General features: G+C 43.7%; 1 protein-coding gene across 1 annotated transcript in view; it reads right to left on the minus strand.

The window, feature by feature from the left end:
- LOC133574521 (unconventional myosin-XVIIIb-like) overlaps positions 1-15189 on the minus strand; it is a 47448-nt gene that overhangs the window by 27412 nt on the left and 4847 nt on the right. Inside the window, exons 3-6 of the mRNA XM_061926677.2 lie at positions 10453-10628; positions 5627-5773; positions 4997-5549; positions 4821-4933 (exon numbers count right to left, since the gene is read on the minus strand). Of these exons, the coding sequence (XP_061782661.1) occupies positions 4821-4933; positions 4997-5549; positions 5627-5773; positions 10453-10628 (989 nt within the window). The remainder of the gene's footprint in view (positions 1-4820; positions 4934-4996; positions 5550-5626; positions 5774-10452; positions 10629-15189) is intronic.

Here is a 15189-nt window from a genome sequence, read left to right on the forward strand (position 1 = left end):
ATATTAGATACACTATGGACTGGACTCTCACTATTATGTTAGATCCACTATGGACTGGACTCTCACTATTATGTTAGATCCACTATAGACTGGACTCTCACTATTATATTAGATCCACTATGGACTGGACTGTCACTATTATGTTAGATCCACTATGGACTGGACTCTCACACTATTATGTTAGATCCACTATGGACTGGACTCTCACTATTATGTTAGATCCACTATGGACTGGACTCTCACTATTATGTTAGATCCACTATGGACTGGACTCTCACACTATTATGTTAGATCCACTATGGACTGGACTCTCACACTATTATGTTAGATCCACTATGGACTGGACTCTCACTATTATGTTAGATCCACTATGGACTGGACTCTCACTATTATGTTAGATCCACTATGGACTGGACTCTCACTATTATATTAGATCCACTATGGACTGGACTCTCACACTATTATGTTAGATCCACTATGGACTGGACTCACACTATTATGTTAGATACACTATGGACTGGACTCTCACAATATTATGCTAGATCCACTATGGACTGGACTCACACTATTATGTTAGATCCACTATGGACTGGACTCTCACTATTATGTTAGATACACTATGGACTGGACTCTCACTATTATGTTAGATACACTATGGACTGGACTCTCACTCTTATATTAGATCCACTATGGACTGGACTCTCACTATTATATTAGATCCACTATGGACTGGACTCTCACTATTATGTTAGATCCACTATGGACTGGACTCTCACTATTATATTAGACCCACTATGGACTGGACTCTCACACTATTATGTTAGATCCACTATGGACTGGACTCTCACCATTATATTAGATCCACTATGGACTGGACTCTCACACTATTATGTTAGATCCACTATGGACTGGACTCTCACTATTATGTTAGATCCACTATGGACTGGACTCTCACTATTATGTTAGATCCACTATGGACTGGACTCTCACTATTATGTTAGATCCACTATGGACTGGACTCTCACACTATTATGTTAGATCCACTATGGACTGGACTCTCACTATTATGTTAGATCCACTATGGACTGGACTCTCACACTATTATGTTAGATCCACTATGGACTGGACTCTCACCATTATATTAGATCCACTATGGACTGGACTCTCACACTATTATGTTAGATCCACTATGGACTGGACTCTCACTATTATGTTAGATCCACTATGGACTGGACTCTCACTATTATGTTAGATCCACTATGGACTGGACTCTCACTATTATGTTAGATCCACTATGGACTGGACTCTCACTATTATGTTAGATCCACTATGGACTGGACTCTCACTATTATGTTAGGTCCACTATGGACTGGACTCTCACTATTTTGTGAGATCCACTATGGACTGGACTCTCACTATTATGTTGGATCCACTATGGACTGGACTCTCACTATTATGTTAGATCCACTATGGACTGGACTCTCACTATTATGTTGGATCCACTATGGACTGGACTCTCACTATTATGTTAGATCCACTATGGACTGGACTCTCACTATTATGTAAGATCCACTATGGACTGGACTCTCACTATTTTGTGAGATCCACTATGGACTGGACTCTCACTATTATGTTAGATCCACTATGGACTGGACTCTCACTGTTATGTTAGATACACTATGGACTGGACTCTCACTATTATATTAGATCCACTATGGACTGGACTCTCACACTATTATATTAGATCCACTATGGACTGGACTCTCACACTATTATGTTAGATCCACTATGGACTGGACTCTCACCATTATATTAGATCTACTATGGACTGGACTCTCACACTATTATGTTAGATGCACTATGGACTGGACTCTCACTATTATATTAGATCCACTATGGACTGGACTCTCACTATTATGTAAGATCCACTATAGACTGGACTCTCACTATTTTTTGAGATCCACTATGGACTGGACTCTCACTAATATGTTAGATCCACTATGGACTGGACTCTCACTATTATGTTAGTTCCACTATGGCCTGGACTCTCACTATTATGTAAGATCCACTATAGACTGGACTCTCACTATTTTGTGAGATCCACTATGGACTGGACTCTCACTAATATGTTAGATCCACTATGGACTGGACTCTCACTATTATGTTAGATCCACTATGGACTGGACTCTCACACTATTATGTTAGATCCACTATGGACTGGACTCTCACTATTATGTTAGATCCACTATGGACTGGACTCTCACACTATAATGTTAGATGCACTATGGACTGGACTCTCACACTATTATGTTAGATCCACTATGGACTGGACTCTCACTATTATATTAGATCCACTATGGACTGGACTCTCACACTATAATGTTAGATGCACTATGGACTGGACTCTCACACTATTATGTTAGATCCACTATGGACTGGACTCTCACTATTATGTTAGATCCACTATAGACTGGACTCTCACTATTATATTAGATCCACTATGGACTGGACTGTCACTATTATGTTAGATCCACTATGGACTGGACTCTCACTATTATGTTAGATCCACTATGGACTGGACTCTCACTATTATGTTAGATCCACTATGGACTGGGCTCTCACTATTATATTAGATCCACTATGGACTGGACTCTCACTATTATATTAGATCCACTATGGACTGGACTCTCACTATTATGTTAGATCCACTATGGACTGGACTCTCACTATTATGTTAGATCCACTATGGACTGGACTCTCACACTATTATGTTAGATCCACTATGGACTGGACTCTCACTATTATGTAAGATCCACTATAGACTGGACTCACTATTTTGTGAGATCCACTATGGACTGGACTCTCACTAATATATTAGATACACTATGGACTGGACTCTCACTATTATGTTAGATCCACTATGGACTGGACTCTCACTATTATGTTAGATCCACTATAGACTGGACTCTCACTATTATATTAGATCCACTATGGACTGGACTGTCACTATTATGTTAGATCCACTATGGACTGGACTCTCACACTATTATGTTAGATCCACTATGGACTGGACTCACACTATTATGTTAGATCCACTATGGACTGGACTCTCACTATTATGTTAGATCCACTATGGACTGGACTCTCACTATTATGTTAGATCCACTATGGACTGGACTCTCACTATTATGTTAGATCCACTATGGACTGGGCTCTCACTATTATATTAGATCCACTATGGACTGGACTCTCACTATTATGTTAGATCCACTATGGACTGGACTCTCACTATTATGTTAGATACACTATGGACTGGACTCTCACTATTATGTAAGATCCACTATAGACTGGACTCACTATTTTGTGAGATCCACTATGGACTGGACTCTCACTAATATATTAGATACACTATGGACTGGACTCTCACTATTATGTTAGATCCACTATGGACTGGACTCTCACTATTATGTTAGATCCACTATAGACTGGACTCTCACTATTATATTAGATCCACTATGGACTGGACTGTCACTATTATGTTAGATCCACTATGGACTGGACTCTCACACTATTATGTTAGATCCACTATGGATTGGACTCACACTATTATGTTAGATCCACTATGGACTGGACTCTCACTATTATGTTAGATCCACTATGGACTGGACTCTCACACTATTATGTTAGATCCACTATGGACTGGACTCTCACTATTATGTTGTATCCACTATGGACTGGACTCTCACTATTATGTTAGATCCACTATGGACTGGACTCTCACTATTATGTTAGATCCACTATAGACTGGACTCTCACTATTATATTAGATCCACTATGGACTGGACTGTCACTATTATGTTAGATCCACTATGGACTGGACTCTCACACTATTATGTTAGATCCACTATGGACTGGACTCACACTATTATGTTAGATCCACTATGGACTGGACTCTCACTATTATGTTAGATCCACTATGGACTGGACTCTCACTATTATGTTAGATCCACTATGGACTGGACTCTCACACTATTATGTTAGATCCACTATGGACTGGACTCTCACTATAATGTTAGATCCACTATGGACTGGACTCACACTATTATGTTAGATACACTATGGACTGGACTCTCACTATTATATTAGATCCACTATGGACTGGACTCTCACACTATTATGTTAGATCCACTATGGACTGGACTCTCACTATTATGCTAGATCCACTATGGACTGGTCTCTCACTATTATGTTAGATCCACTATGGACTGGACTCTCACTATTATGTTAGATGCACTATGGACTGGACTCTCACTATTATGTTAGATCCACTATGGACTGGACTCTCACACTATTATGTTAGATCCACTATGGACTGGACTCTCACTATTATGTTAGATACACTATGGACTGGACTCTCACTATTATATTAGATCCACTATGGACTGGACTCTCACTATTATATTAGATCCACTATGGACTGGACTTTCACTATTATGTTAGATCCACTATGGACTGGACTCTCACTATTATGTTAGATCCACTATGGACTGGACTCTCACTATTATGTTAGACCCACTATGGACTGGACTCTCACACTATTATGTTAGATCCACTATGGACTGGACTCTCACAATATTATGCTAGATCCACTCGACGTCCATTGTACCGGTCGCCCTGGATGGGGGTCTCACTGTCCCATTGGGTTGAGTTTTTCCTTGCCCTGATGTGGGATCTGAACCGAGGATGTCGTTGTGGCTTGTGCAGCCCTTTGAGACACTTGTGATTTAGGGCTATATAAGTAAACAAAGATTGATACACACCTGCTCCATTTCGTCTTCGCTGACGTCCAGCAGCGAGCCGTCTGCGTGGAGGCGGACTCTGACTCGACCCGGCGGGAGTTCTGGCGTTCCTTCGTCCGGCTTCAGCTGAGTGGCTGGAAGGTGGCAACCAATCAGGCGACAGTTTGCAACCCGGCTCAAGAAGGTTCCGGTCTTACCGAGCGCGAAGCCGTCCTTGTGCACGTACCAAACCACCCCGGCCTCGTACCAAACGTCCTGCACCTGCGCCGAAGACTCCTCGCTGCTCTGGTCCGTTGAGAGCCTCGGACTTTGGACGCGTACTTCTGTCACGGCGACGTTCGCTGGTTTTCCTTCTGGCTCCTGACGCTCCTCCTTCACTTCCTGCTTCACTTTCACTTCCTGCTTCACCTTGTTTCTCATTTGCTGTTTTGCTTCCTGCTTTGCGTTTTCTTTCACTTCCTGCTTCACCTTTCTACCTTTCTTCTCCTGCTCCGCTTCCTCCGACCTCGCCCTCTTTGGCTCCGCCCCCTCGCCCGCATCCGCAGTCTTCTTCGGCAGCGCCAGTGTGACTTCCTGCCGGCCTTCCGCGTTCCTCTGGGCATGTCTTTGGGCCGAGGACAAGTGCGGGGGGGCGTGGCCGTTGCTGACCGCGTGCTCGGCTCGCAGTAACATCTCGGCCTCCAGGATGGGCGGAGTCTGGTCCGGGAGCAAGAACTGCTGCACCAGGTCGTCGCTCAGCTTGCGGGGCTGCTGTCAAAATAGAAAGAGCGTCTTTGAGCGAGCGAGCTGGTCTAACCACGCTAAGCTAGCGTGCTAACGACACTCACTATCTTCTCCTCTTTGACTTCCGGCTCCTTCTGTTTGGTCTCCTTTTCGGAATCTCGGACCAGCTGTTTCAGGAGTCCTCCGGGAAGCGTGGAGAGCGGCTGCGGCGGCGGGACGGCAGCGACCACCAGCTGATTCTCCTCTTTGATCTGTGGTCACATGACCGGTCACATGACAACCAGCAACATATTTGATGTTCAAACTCATAAACTTTATTTTTTTTTTGCAAATAATAATTAACTTAGAATTTCATGGATGCAACACGTGACAAAGTAGTTGGGAAAGGGCATGTTCACCACTGTGTTACATGGCCTTTCCTTTTAACAACACTCAGTAAACGTTTGTGAACTGAGGAAACTAATTGTTGAAGCTTTGAAAGTGGAATTCTTTCCCATTCTTGTTTTATGTAGAGCTTCAGTCGTTCAACAGTCCGGGGGTCTCCGTTGTGCTATTTTAGGCTTCATAATGCACCACACATTTTCAATGGGAGACAGGTCTGGACTGCAGGCGGGCCAGTCTAGTACCCGCACTCTTTTACTACGAAGCCACGCTGTTGTAACACGTGGCTTGGCATTGTCTTGCTGAAATAAGCAGGGGCTTCCATGGTAACGTTGCTTGGATGGCAACATATGTTGCTCCAAAACCTGTATGTACCTTTCAGTATTAATGGTGCCTTCACAGATGTGTAAGTTACCCATGTCTTGGGCACTAATACACCCCCATACCATCACACATGCTGCCTTTTACACTTTGCGCCTACAACAATCCGGATGGTTCTTTTCCTCTTTGGTCCGGAGGACACGACGTCCACAGTTTTTTTGAAATGTGGACTCGTCAGACCACAGAACACTTTTCCACTTTGTATCAGTCCATCTTAGATGAGCTCAGGCCCAGCGAAGCCGACGGCGTTTCTGGGTGTTGTTGATAAACGGTTTTCGCCTTGCATAGGAGAGTTTTAACTTGCACTTACAGATGTAGCGACCAACTGTAGTTACTGACAGTGGGTTTCTGAAGTGTTCCTGAGCCCAAGTGGTGATATCCTTTACACACTGATGTTGCTTGTTGATGCGGTACAGCCTGAGGGATCGAAGGTCACGGGCTTAGCTGCTTACGTGCAGTGATTTCTCCAGATTCTCTGAACCCTTCGATGATATTACGGAGCGTAGATGGTGAAACCCTTAAATTCCTTGCGATAGCTGGTTGAGAAAGGTTTTTCTTAAACTGTTCAAATATTTGCTCACGCATTTGTTGACAAAGTGGTGACCCTCGCCCCATCCTTGTTTGTGAATGACTGAGCATTTCATGGAATCTACTTTTATACCCAATCATGGCACCCACCTGTTCCCAATTTGCCTGCACACCTGTGGGATGTTCCAAATAAGTGTTTGATGAGCATTCCTCAACTTTATCAGTATTTATTGCCACCTTTCCCAACTTCTTTGTCACATGTTGCTGGCATCAAATTCTAAAGTTAATGATTATTTGCAAAAACTGATAAACTTTATCTTTTTTTTTGCAAATAATAATTAACTTAGAATTTCATGGCTGCAACACGTGACAAAGTAGTTGGGAAAGGGCATGTTCACCACTGTGTTACATGGCCTTTCCTTTTAACAACACTCAGTAAACGTTTGGGAACTGAGGAGACACATTTTTGAAGCTTCTCAGGTGGAATTCTTTCCCATTCTTGCTTGATGTACAGCTTAAGTTGTTCAACAGTCCGGGGGTCTCCGTTGTGGTATTTTAGGCTTCATAATGCGCCACACATTTTCAATGGGAGACAGGTCTGGACTGCAGGCGGACCAGTCTAGTACCCGCACTCTTTTACTATGAAGCCACGTTGATGTAACACGTGGCTTGGCATTGTCTTGCTGAAATAAGCAGGGGCGTCCATGGTAACGTTGCTTGGATGGCAACATATGTTGCTCCAAAACCTGTATGTACCTTTCAGCATTAATGGTGCCTTCACAGATGTGTAAGTTACCCATGTCTTGGGCACTAATACACCCCCATACCATCGCACATGCTGCCTTTTACACTTTGCGCCTATAACAATCCGGATGGTTCTTTTCCTCTTTGGTCCGGAAGACACGACGTCCACAGTTTCCAAAAACAATTTGAAATGTGGACTCGTCAGACCACAGAACACTTTTCCACTTTGTATCAGTCCATCTTACATAATAATAATAATAATAATAACTGGGATTTATATAGCGCTTTTCTAAGTACCCAAAGTCGCTTTACATGTAGAACCCATCAATCATTCACACCTGGTGGTGGTAAGCTACTTTCATAGCCACAGCTGCCCTGGGGTAGACTGACGGAAGCGTGGCTGCAATTTGCGCCGACCACCACCTATCATTCATCATTCGATTCACCGGTGTGAGTGGCACCGGGGGCAAAGGGTGAAGTGTCCCGCCCAAGGACACAACGGCAGCGGTTTTTGGATGGTAGGAAGCGGGGAGCGAACCTGCAACCCTCAGGTTTCTGGCACGGTTGCTCTACCCACTACGCCATGCCCCCCACCTACTCAGTGGCCTAGTGGTTAGAGTGTCCGCCCTGAGATCGGTAGGTTGTGAGTTCAAACCCCGGCCGAGTCATACCAAAGACTATAAAAAAATGGGACCCATTACCTCCCTGCTTGGCACTCAGCATCAAGGGTTGGAATTGGGGGTTAAATCACCAAAATGATTCCCGGGCGCGGCCACCGCTGCTGCCCACTGCTCCCCTCACCTCCCAGGGGGTGATCAAGGGTGATGGGTCAAATGCAGAGAATAATCTCGCCACACCTAGTGTGTGTGTGACAATCATTGGTACTTTAACTTTAACTTTTTAACTTTAGGCCCAGCGAAGCCGACGGTGTTTCTGGGTGTTGTTGATAAACGTTTTTTTGCCTTGCATAGGAGAGTTTTAACTTGCACTTACAGATGTAGCGACCAACTGTAGTTACTGACAGTGGGTTTCTGAAGTGTTCCTGAGCCCAAGTGGTGATATCCTTTACACACCGATGTCGCTTGTTGATGCGGTACAGCCTGAGGGATCGAAGGTCCCGGGCTTAGCTGCTTACGTGCAGTGATTTCTCCAGATTCTCTGAACCCTTTGATGATGATGGTGAAATCCCTAAATTCCTTGCAATAGCTGGTTGAGAAAGGTTTTTCTTAAACTGTTCAAAAATTTTCTCATGCATTTGTTGACAAAGTGGTGACCCTCGCCCCGTCCTTGTTTGTGAATGACTGAGCATTTCATGGAATCTACTTTTATACCCAATCATGGCACCCACCTGTTCCCAATTAGCGTGCACACCTGTGGGATGTTCCAAATAAGTGTTTGACGAGCATTCCTCAACTTTATCAGTATTTATTGCCACCTTTCCCAACGTCTTTGTCACGTGTTGCTGGCATCAAATTCTAAAATTAATGATTATTTGCAAAAACTGATAAACTTTATCTTTTTTTTGCAAATAATAATGAACTTAGAATTTCATGGCTGCAACACGTGCCAAAGTAGTTGGGAAAGGGCATGTTCACCACTGTGTTACATGGCCTTTCCTTTTAACAACACTCAGTAAACGTTTGGGAACTGAGGAGACACATTTTTTAAGCTTCTCAGGTGGAATTCTTTCCCATTCTTGCTTGATGTACAGCTTAAGTTGTTCAACAGTCCGGGGGTCTCCGCTGTCGTATTTTAGGCTTCATAATGCGCCACACATTTTCCATGGGAGACAGGTCTGGACTGCAGGCGGGCCAGTCTAGTACCCGCACTCTTTTACTATGAAGCCACGTTGATGTAACACGTGGCTTGGCATTGTCTTGCTGAAATAAGCAGGGGCGTCCATGATAACGTTGCTTGGATGACAACATATGTTGCTCCAAAACCTGTATGTACCTTTCAGCATTAATGGCGCCTTCACAGATGTGTAAGTTACCCATGTCTTGGGCACTAATACACCCCCATACCATCACAGATGCTGCCTTTTCAACTTTGCGCCTATAACAATCCGGATGGTTCTTTTCCTCTTTGGTCCGGAGGACACGACGTCCACAGTTTCCAAAAACAATTTGAAATGTGGACTCGTCAGACCACAGAACACTTTTCCACTTTGCATCAGTCCATCTTAGATGAGCTCAGGCCCAGCGAAGCCGACGGCGTTTCTGGGTGTTGTTGATAAACGGTTTTCGCCTTGCATAGGAGAGTTTTAACTTGCACTTACAGATGTCGCGACCAACTGTAGTTACTGACAGTGGGTTTCTGAAGTGTTCCTGAGCCCATGTGGTGATATCCTTTACACACTGATGTTGCTTGTTGATGCGGTACAGCCTGAGGGATCGAAGGTCACGGGCTTAGCTGCTTACGTGCAGTGATTTCTCCACATTCTCTGAACCCTTTGATGATGATGGTGAAATCCCTAAATTCCTTGCAATAGCTGGTTGAGAAAGGTTTTTCTTAAACTGTTCAACAATTTGCTCACGCATTTGTTGACAAAGTGGCGACCCTCGCCCCGTCCTTGTTTGTGAATGACTGAGCATTTCATGGAATCTACTTTTATACCCAATCATGGCACCCACCTGTTCCCAATTAGCCTGCACACCTGTGGGATGTTCCAAATAAGTGTTTGATGAGCATTCCTCAACTTTATCAGTATTTATTGCCACCTTTCCCAACTTCTTTGTCACGTGTTGCTGGCATCAAATTCTAAAATTAATGATTATTTGCAACAACAAAAAAAATGTCAACCTCGATGGAACAAAACACGACAAATAGGAGCGGCGTCCCCGTGTTCACTTCCTGTTTGACGGCGTGAAACAGGAACCTCTGCCCCGAGGCTCACATGAGCATTAGCATGCGTCGTGCACGTGCATGACGCGGCGACGACGACACCTGCCTTCTGCTCCCACAGTTTTAAGCGTGACGACAGCGCCATGATGCGTGGTGGGAGGGGCTGAGGGTTGTGGGGGCGGGGGGCGGGGTCAGAGTGACGTCGGCCAGGTGTGATGTCAGAGCGACCTGATGAGGGGGGACACACGTTACCATGGACACACACACGCGTGCACGCAGGATGATATCATCGCCGCCGCAGCGTACTCAAGTTTCAGTCGACAACACAAAAGTCCTACCGGACCTCGAACGTCACACAAGAACCTCTTTGGTCCGTCTGTCTTGGGGGGGGGCAAGCAGAAGTCCACACAGTCCAAAGTCTTTGAAAGATTCTGCTGGCGGGTCAAAATCTCCTGAAATCACCGCGATTCCGCCTCTTTCCTTTTTGCGCTACCGGAACCAGAACCGGAACCAACTGAGGTCCGAAGGAAGACAAAAAAAAGAAAGAGTACCTTAAAGGAGGACCGGAGACATGAAGGACTGTGCTGGACTGGACTTGTGTGACACTGACAAGCAACAGACGTCTTCTATTAATAGATACCTGGGGGGGTTTTTTTGGGGGCGGGGGGCACTCAGAAAGGCTGCTGGGAATGTGTGTGTGTGTGAGTGTGTGTGTGTCACCACGTCTAAACAGAACAGTGACCAAGGTTCTGGAATGTTCTATGGAAGTACTTGCTGTGGTCACTTTTCACTTCAACACTTTTTTTCTTTTGGTATTCATTTATACTCGAGGGGGGCCGCCATGTTTGGATGGGGGGAGGGGGCGCATGTGCTCAACGACCCCCCCCCCACTGTAGTTTGATTGACAGCTGCAGCTGAGGACTGCGGGGAGGGGCGGAGTCTCACGGGAGAGGGCGGGGCCATGTAAGGTGCCACACACGCACACGTACAGGACTACAGCCTATGGTGGTTAGCATGTGTGTGTGTGTGTGTGTGTGTGTGTGTGTGTGTGTGTGTGTGTGTGTGTACCGGCTCCCATTCCAAAACAGTCATTAATAATTGGAGACTGTAAACTGCTGTGAAAGCTTGTTTGTGTGTTTGCGCATTGTGATTGGCCGAGGATGAGGAAATGAAGTTACAAATTAGTGAATAATTAAAATTTAATTATCCATCCAATTTTCTACCCCTTTAATAAAAATGTATCAATAATTTTATTCAAATAACTTGTCAATTAACCAATAAATCATGATAAGGTGAGGTACTGAAAATATAATAAATGATTGACACAGTAGCATTGGCGTTGTTAGGCCTATTTTGGGGGGGCTCAAGCCCCCCTAAAATATTCTTAAGCCCCCCTAAATAATTTGGTGTTAAATTTATCATTATTATTATTATTTATTTTTTTACAAATACATGCCGAAATATTTATTATAAAGTGGCCCAAATATGAGTTTAAATAAATAATCATATATCGTAAGGTAGAGAGCCCCTTTAGTGCGTCGGTATCCAATCCATTCCACTTGTTCATATAGAAAATGCCCACATCACTCAAAATCCAGTCCGCATTTTCTCTGCGACCTTGCTTGCGGTCCTTGGACTTGTTCATATAGAAAATGCCCACATCACTCAAAATCCAGTCCGCATTTTCTCTGCGACCTTGCTTGCGGTCCTTGGACTTGTTCATATAGAAAATGCCCACATCACTCAAAGTCCAGTCCGCATTTTCTCTGCCACCTTGCTTGCGGTCCTTGGACTTGTTCATATAGAAAATGCCCACATCACTCAAAATCCAGTCCGCATTTTCTCTGCGACCTTGCTTGCGGTCCTTGGACTTGTTCATATAGAAAATGCCCACATCACTCAAAGTCCAGTCCGCATTTTCTCTGCGACCTTGCTTGCGGTCCTGCAGGTGTACGAAGCACATTAAGCACACAGCACTGCAGAACAAGAACGTGAACGGATGCAAAATGGACATAATAAAAGTTTTTCAAGAAAGTAAGTATTCATCACTGCTTGTAGTAAAATGTATTAGCTCCACTTTACACCAGGTCTGTGTTTGACAAAAAGTTACATTCCCGCTCTAAAACAATGCTGCCACTTAGTTAGCTAGTTAGCCTGAAATGCATCATGAAGGTCCTGGTTATTTATAAAGTTAAATGTGCAAATCTTTTTTTTATCATTTGCTATCTTTGGGGTTACTTCCTTCTGGAGCATCAGCTGTGTTTCTCACTTTACACATGGAGGAGAACAGGAGCTGAGCTCATTCACGTATGACTATCATCAGTAGATAATAATAATAATAATCACTCCACAACCCCTATTGACCTGTAGGAGTCAGGGCAGAGGAGCACAGAACGTGAGAGGGGAGAGGCCTCTACTGGAAAGGTGAGTAGGAGAATAATGATACATATAAATAAATATTAAAACATTTTTTTTTTTAAATGGCTTATCAATAAGCCATTTGTTTTATTTATTTCTGGGTGGATCATGTTGACTATTGGTCCTCCTAATTGTCAATCATTCTGGTGATGTTACGTACGGACATATATACAGTATGTATATATATATACAGGTAAAAGCCAGTAAATTAGAATATTTTGAAAAACTTGATTTATTTCAGTAATTGCATTCAAAAGGTGTAACTTGTACATTATATTTATTCATTGCACACAGACTGATGCATTCAAATGTTTATTTCATTTAATTTTGATGATTTGAAGTGGCAACAAATGAAAATCCAAAATTCCGTGTGTCACAAAATTAGAATATTACTTAAGGCTAATACAAAAAAGGGATTTTTAGAAATGTTGGCCAACTGAAAAGTATGAAAATGAAAAATATGAGCATGTGCAATACTCAATACTTGGTCGGAGCTCCTTTTGCCTCAATTACTGCGTTAATGCGGCGTGGCATGGAGTCGATGAGTTTCTGGCACTGCTCAGGTGTTATGAGAGCCCAGGTTGCTCTGATAGTGGCCTTCAACTCTTCTGCGTTTTTGGGTCTGGCATTCTGCATCTTCCTTTTCACAATACCCCACAGATTTTCTATGGGGCTAAGGTCAGGGGAGTTGGCGGGCCAATTTAGAACAGAAATACCATGGTCCGTAAACCAGGCACGGGTAGATTTTGCGCTGTGTGCAGGCGCCAAGTCCTGTTGGAACTTGAAATCTCCATCTCCATAGAGCAGGTCAGCAGCAGGAAGCATGAAGTGCTCTAAAACTTGCTGGTAGACGGCTGCGTTGACCCTGGATCTCAGGAAACAGAGTGGACCGACACCAGCAGATGACATGGCACCCCAAACCATCACCCAACCATGCAAATTTTGCATTTCCTTTGGAAATCGAGGTCCCAGAGTCTGGAGGAAGACAGGAGAGGCACAGGATCCACGTTGCCTGAAGTCTAGTGTAAAGTTTCCACCATCAGTGATGGTTTGGGGTGCCATGTCATCTGCTGGTGTCGGTCCACTCTGTTTCCTGAGATCCAGGGTCAACGCAGCTGTCAACCAGAAAGTTTTAGAGCACTTCATGCTTCCTGCTGCTGACCTGCTCTATGGAGATGGAGATTTCAAGTTCCAACAGGACTTGGCGCCTGCACACAGCGCAAAATCTACCCGTGCCTGGTTTACGGACCATGGTATTTCTGTTCTAAATTGGCCCGCCAACTCCCCTGACCTTAGCCCCATAGAAAATCTGTGGGGTATTGTGAAAAGGAAGATGCAGAATGCCAGACCCAAAAACGCAGAAGAGTTGAAGGCCACTATCAGAGCAACCTGGGCTCTCATAACACCTGAGCAGTGCCAGAAACTCATCGACTCCATGCCACGCCGCATTAACGCAGTAATTGAGGCAAAAGGAGCTCCAACCAAGTATTGAGTATTGTACATGCTCATATTTTTCATTTTCATACTTTTCAGTTGGCCAACATTTCTAAAAATCCCTTTTTTGTATTAGCCTTAAGTAATATTCTAATTTTGTGACACACGGAATTTTGGATTTTCATTTGTTGCCACTTCAAATCATCAAAATTAAATGAAATAAACATTTGAATGCATCAGTCTGTGTGCAATGAATAAATATAATGTACAAGTTACACCTTTTGAATGCAATTACTGAAATAAATCAAGTTTTTCAAAATATTCTAATTTACTGGCTTTTACCTGTATATATACACGACGGTGGGGCATCAAAATTAATACAATAACAAGATTTCGGGGATGTAAATCTAATTCTAAAACGCGCATATCCCGGCTGAACTACTGTTATCAGTTCGTTACAGCCACCGGCCGTTATGTCTTTGTTTGGTATGTGTGGGCATTACTTTTTGTTCAGAGTGAGTTATTGGCTCTGTAAGGATCTTTCCCCCTCTCCAGGACAGGAAAAGAGTAGTTGTTGGCAGTTATGGCAAAGACACGGATCAAGGTTTTAACACACATTGTAGGTCAGAAAAAAACGATAAATATTTTTTACAGAGTTAAAAAAGACGGATTTCCGACGATAAACGGAAAAAATCCCATGCCTGATACTAGTATATGATCAACAGTGTAGTCAATGGATGGACAGATTTGAATACAAATGATTAATAATTCTGCTAAATACCAGTTATTAACTAATAATACTTTCTAAATAATTTATACGACCTATTATAGGCGACTGTGCCAGCAACTTGAGGGTTCCAGGTTCGATCCTCGCTTCTGCCATCCTAGTCACTGCCGTTGCGTCCTTGGGCAAGACACTTGACCCACCTGCTCCCAG

The sequence above is a fragment of the Nerophis lumbriciformis genome, linkage group LG32 (genome assembly GCF_033978685.3).
Source record: "Nerophis lumbriciformis linkage group LG32, RoL_Nlum_v2.1, whole genome shotgun sequence".
NCBI classification, from domain to species: Eukaryota; Metazoa; Chordata; class Actinopteri; order Syngnathiformes; family Syngnathidae; genus Nerophis; species Nerophis lumbriciformis.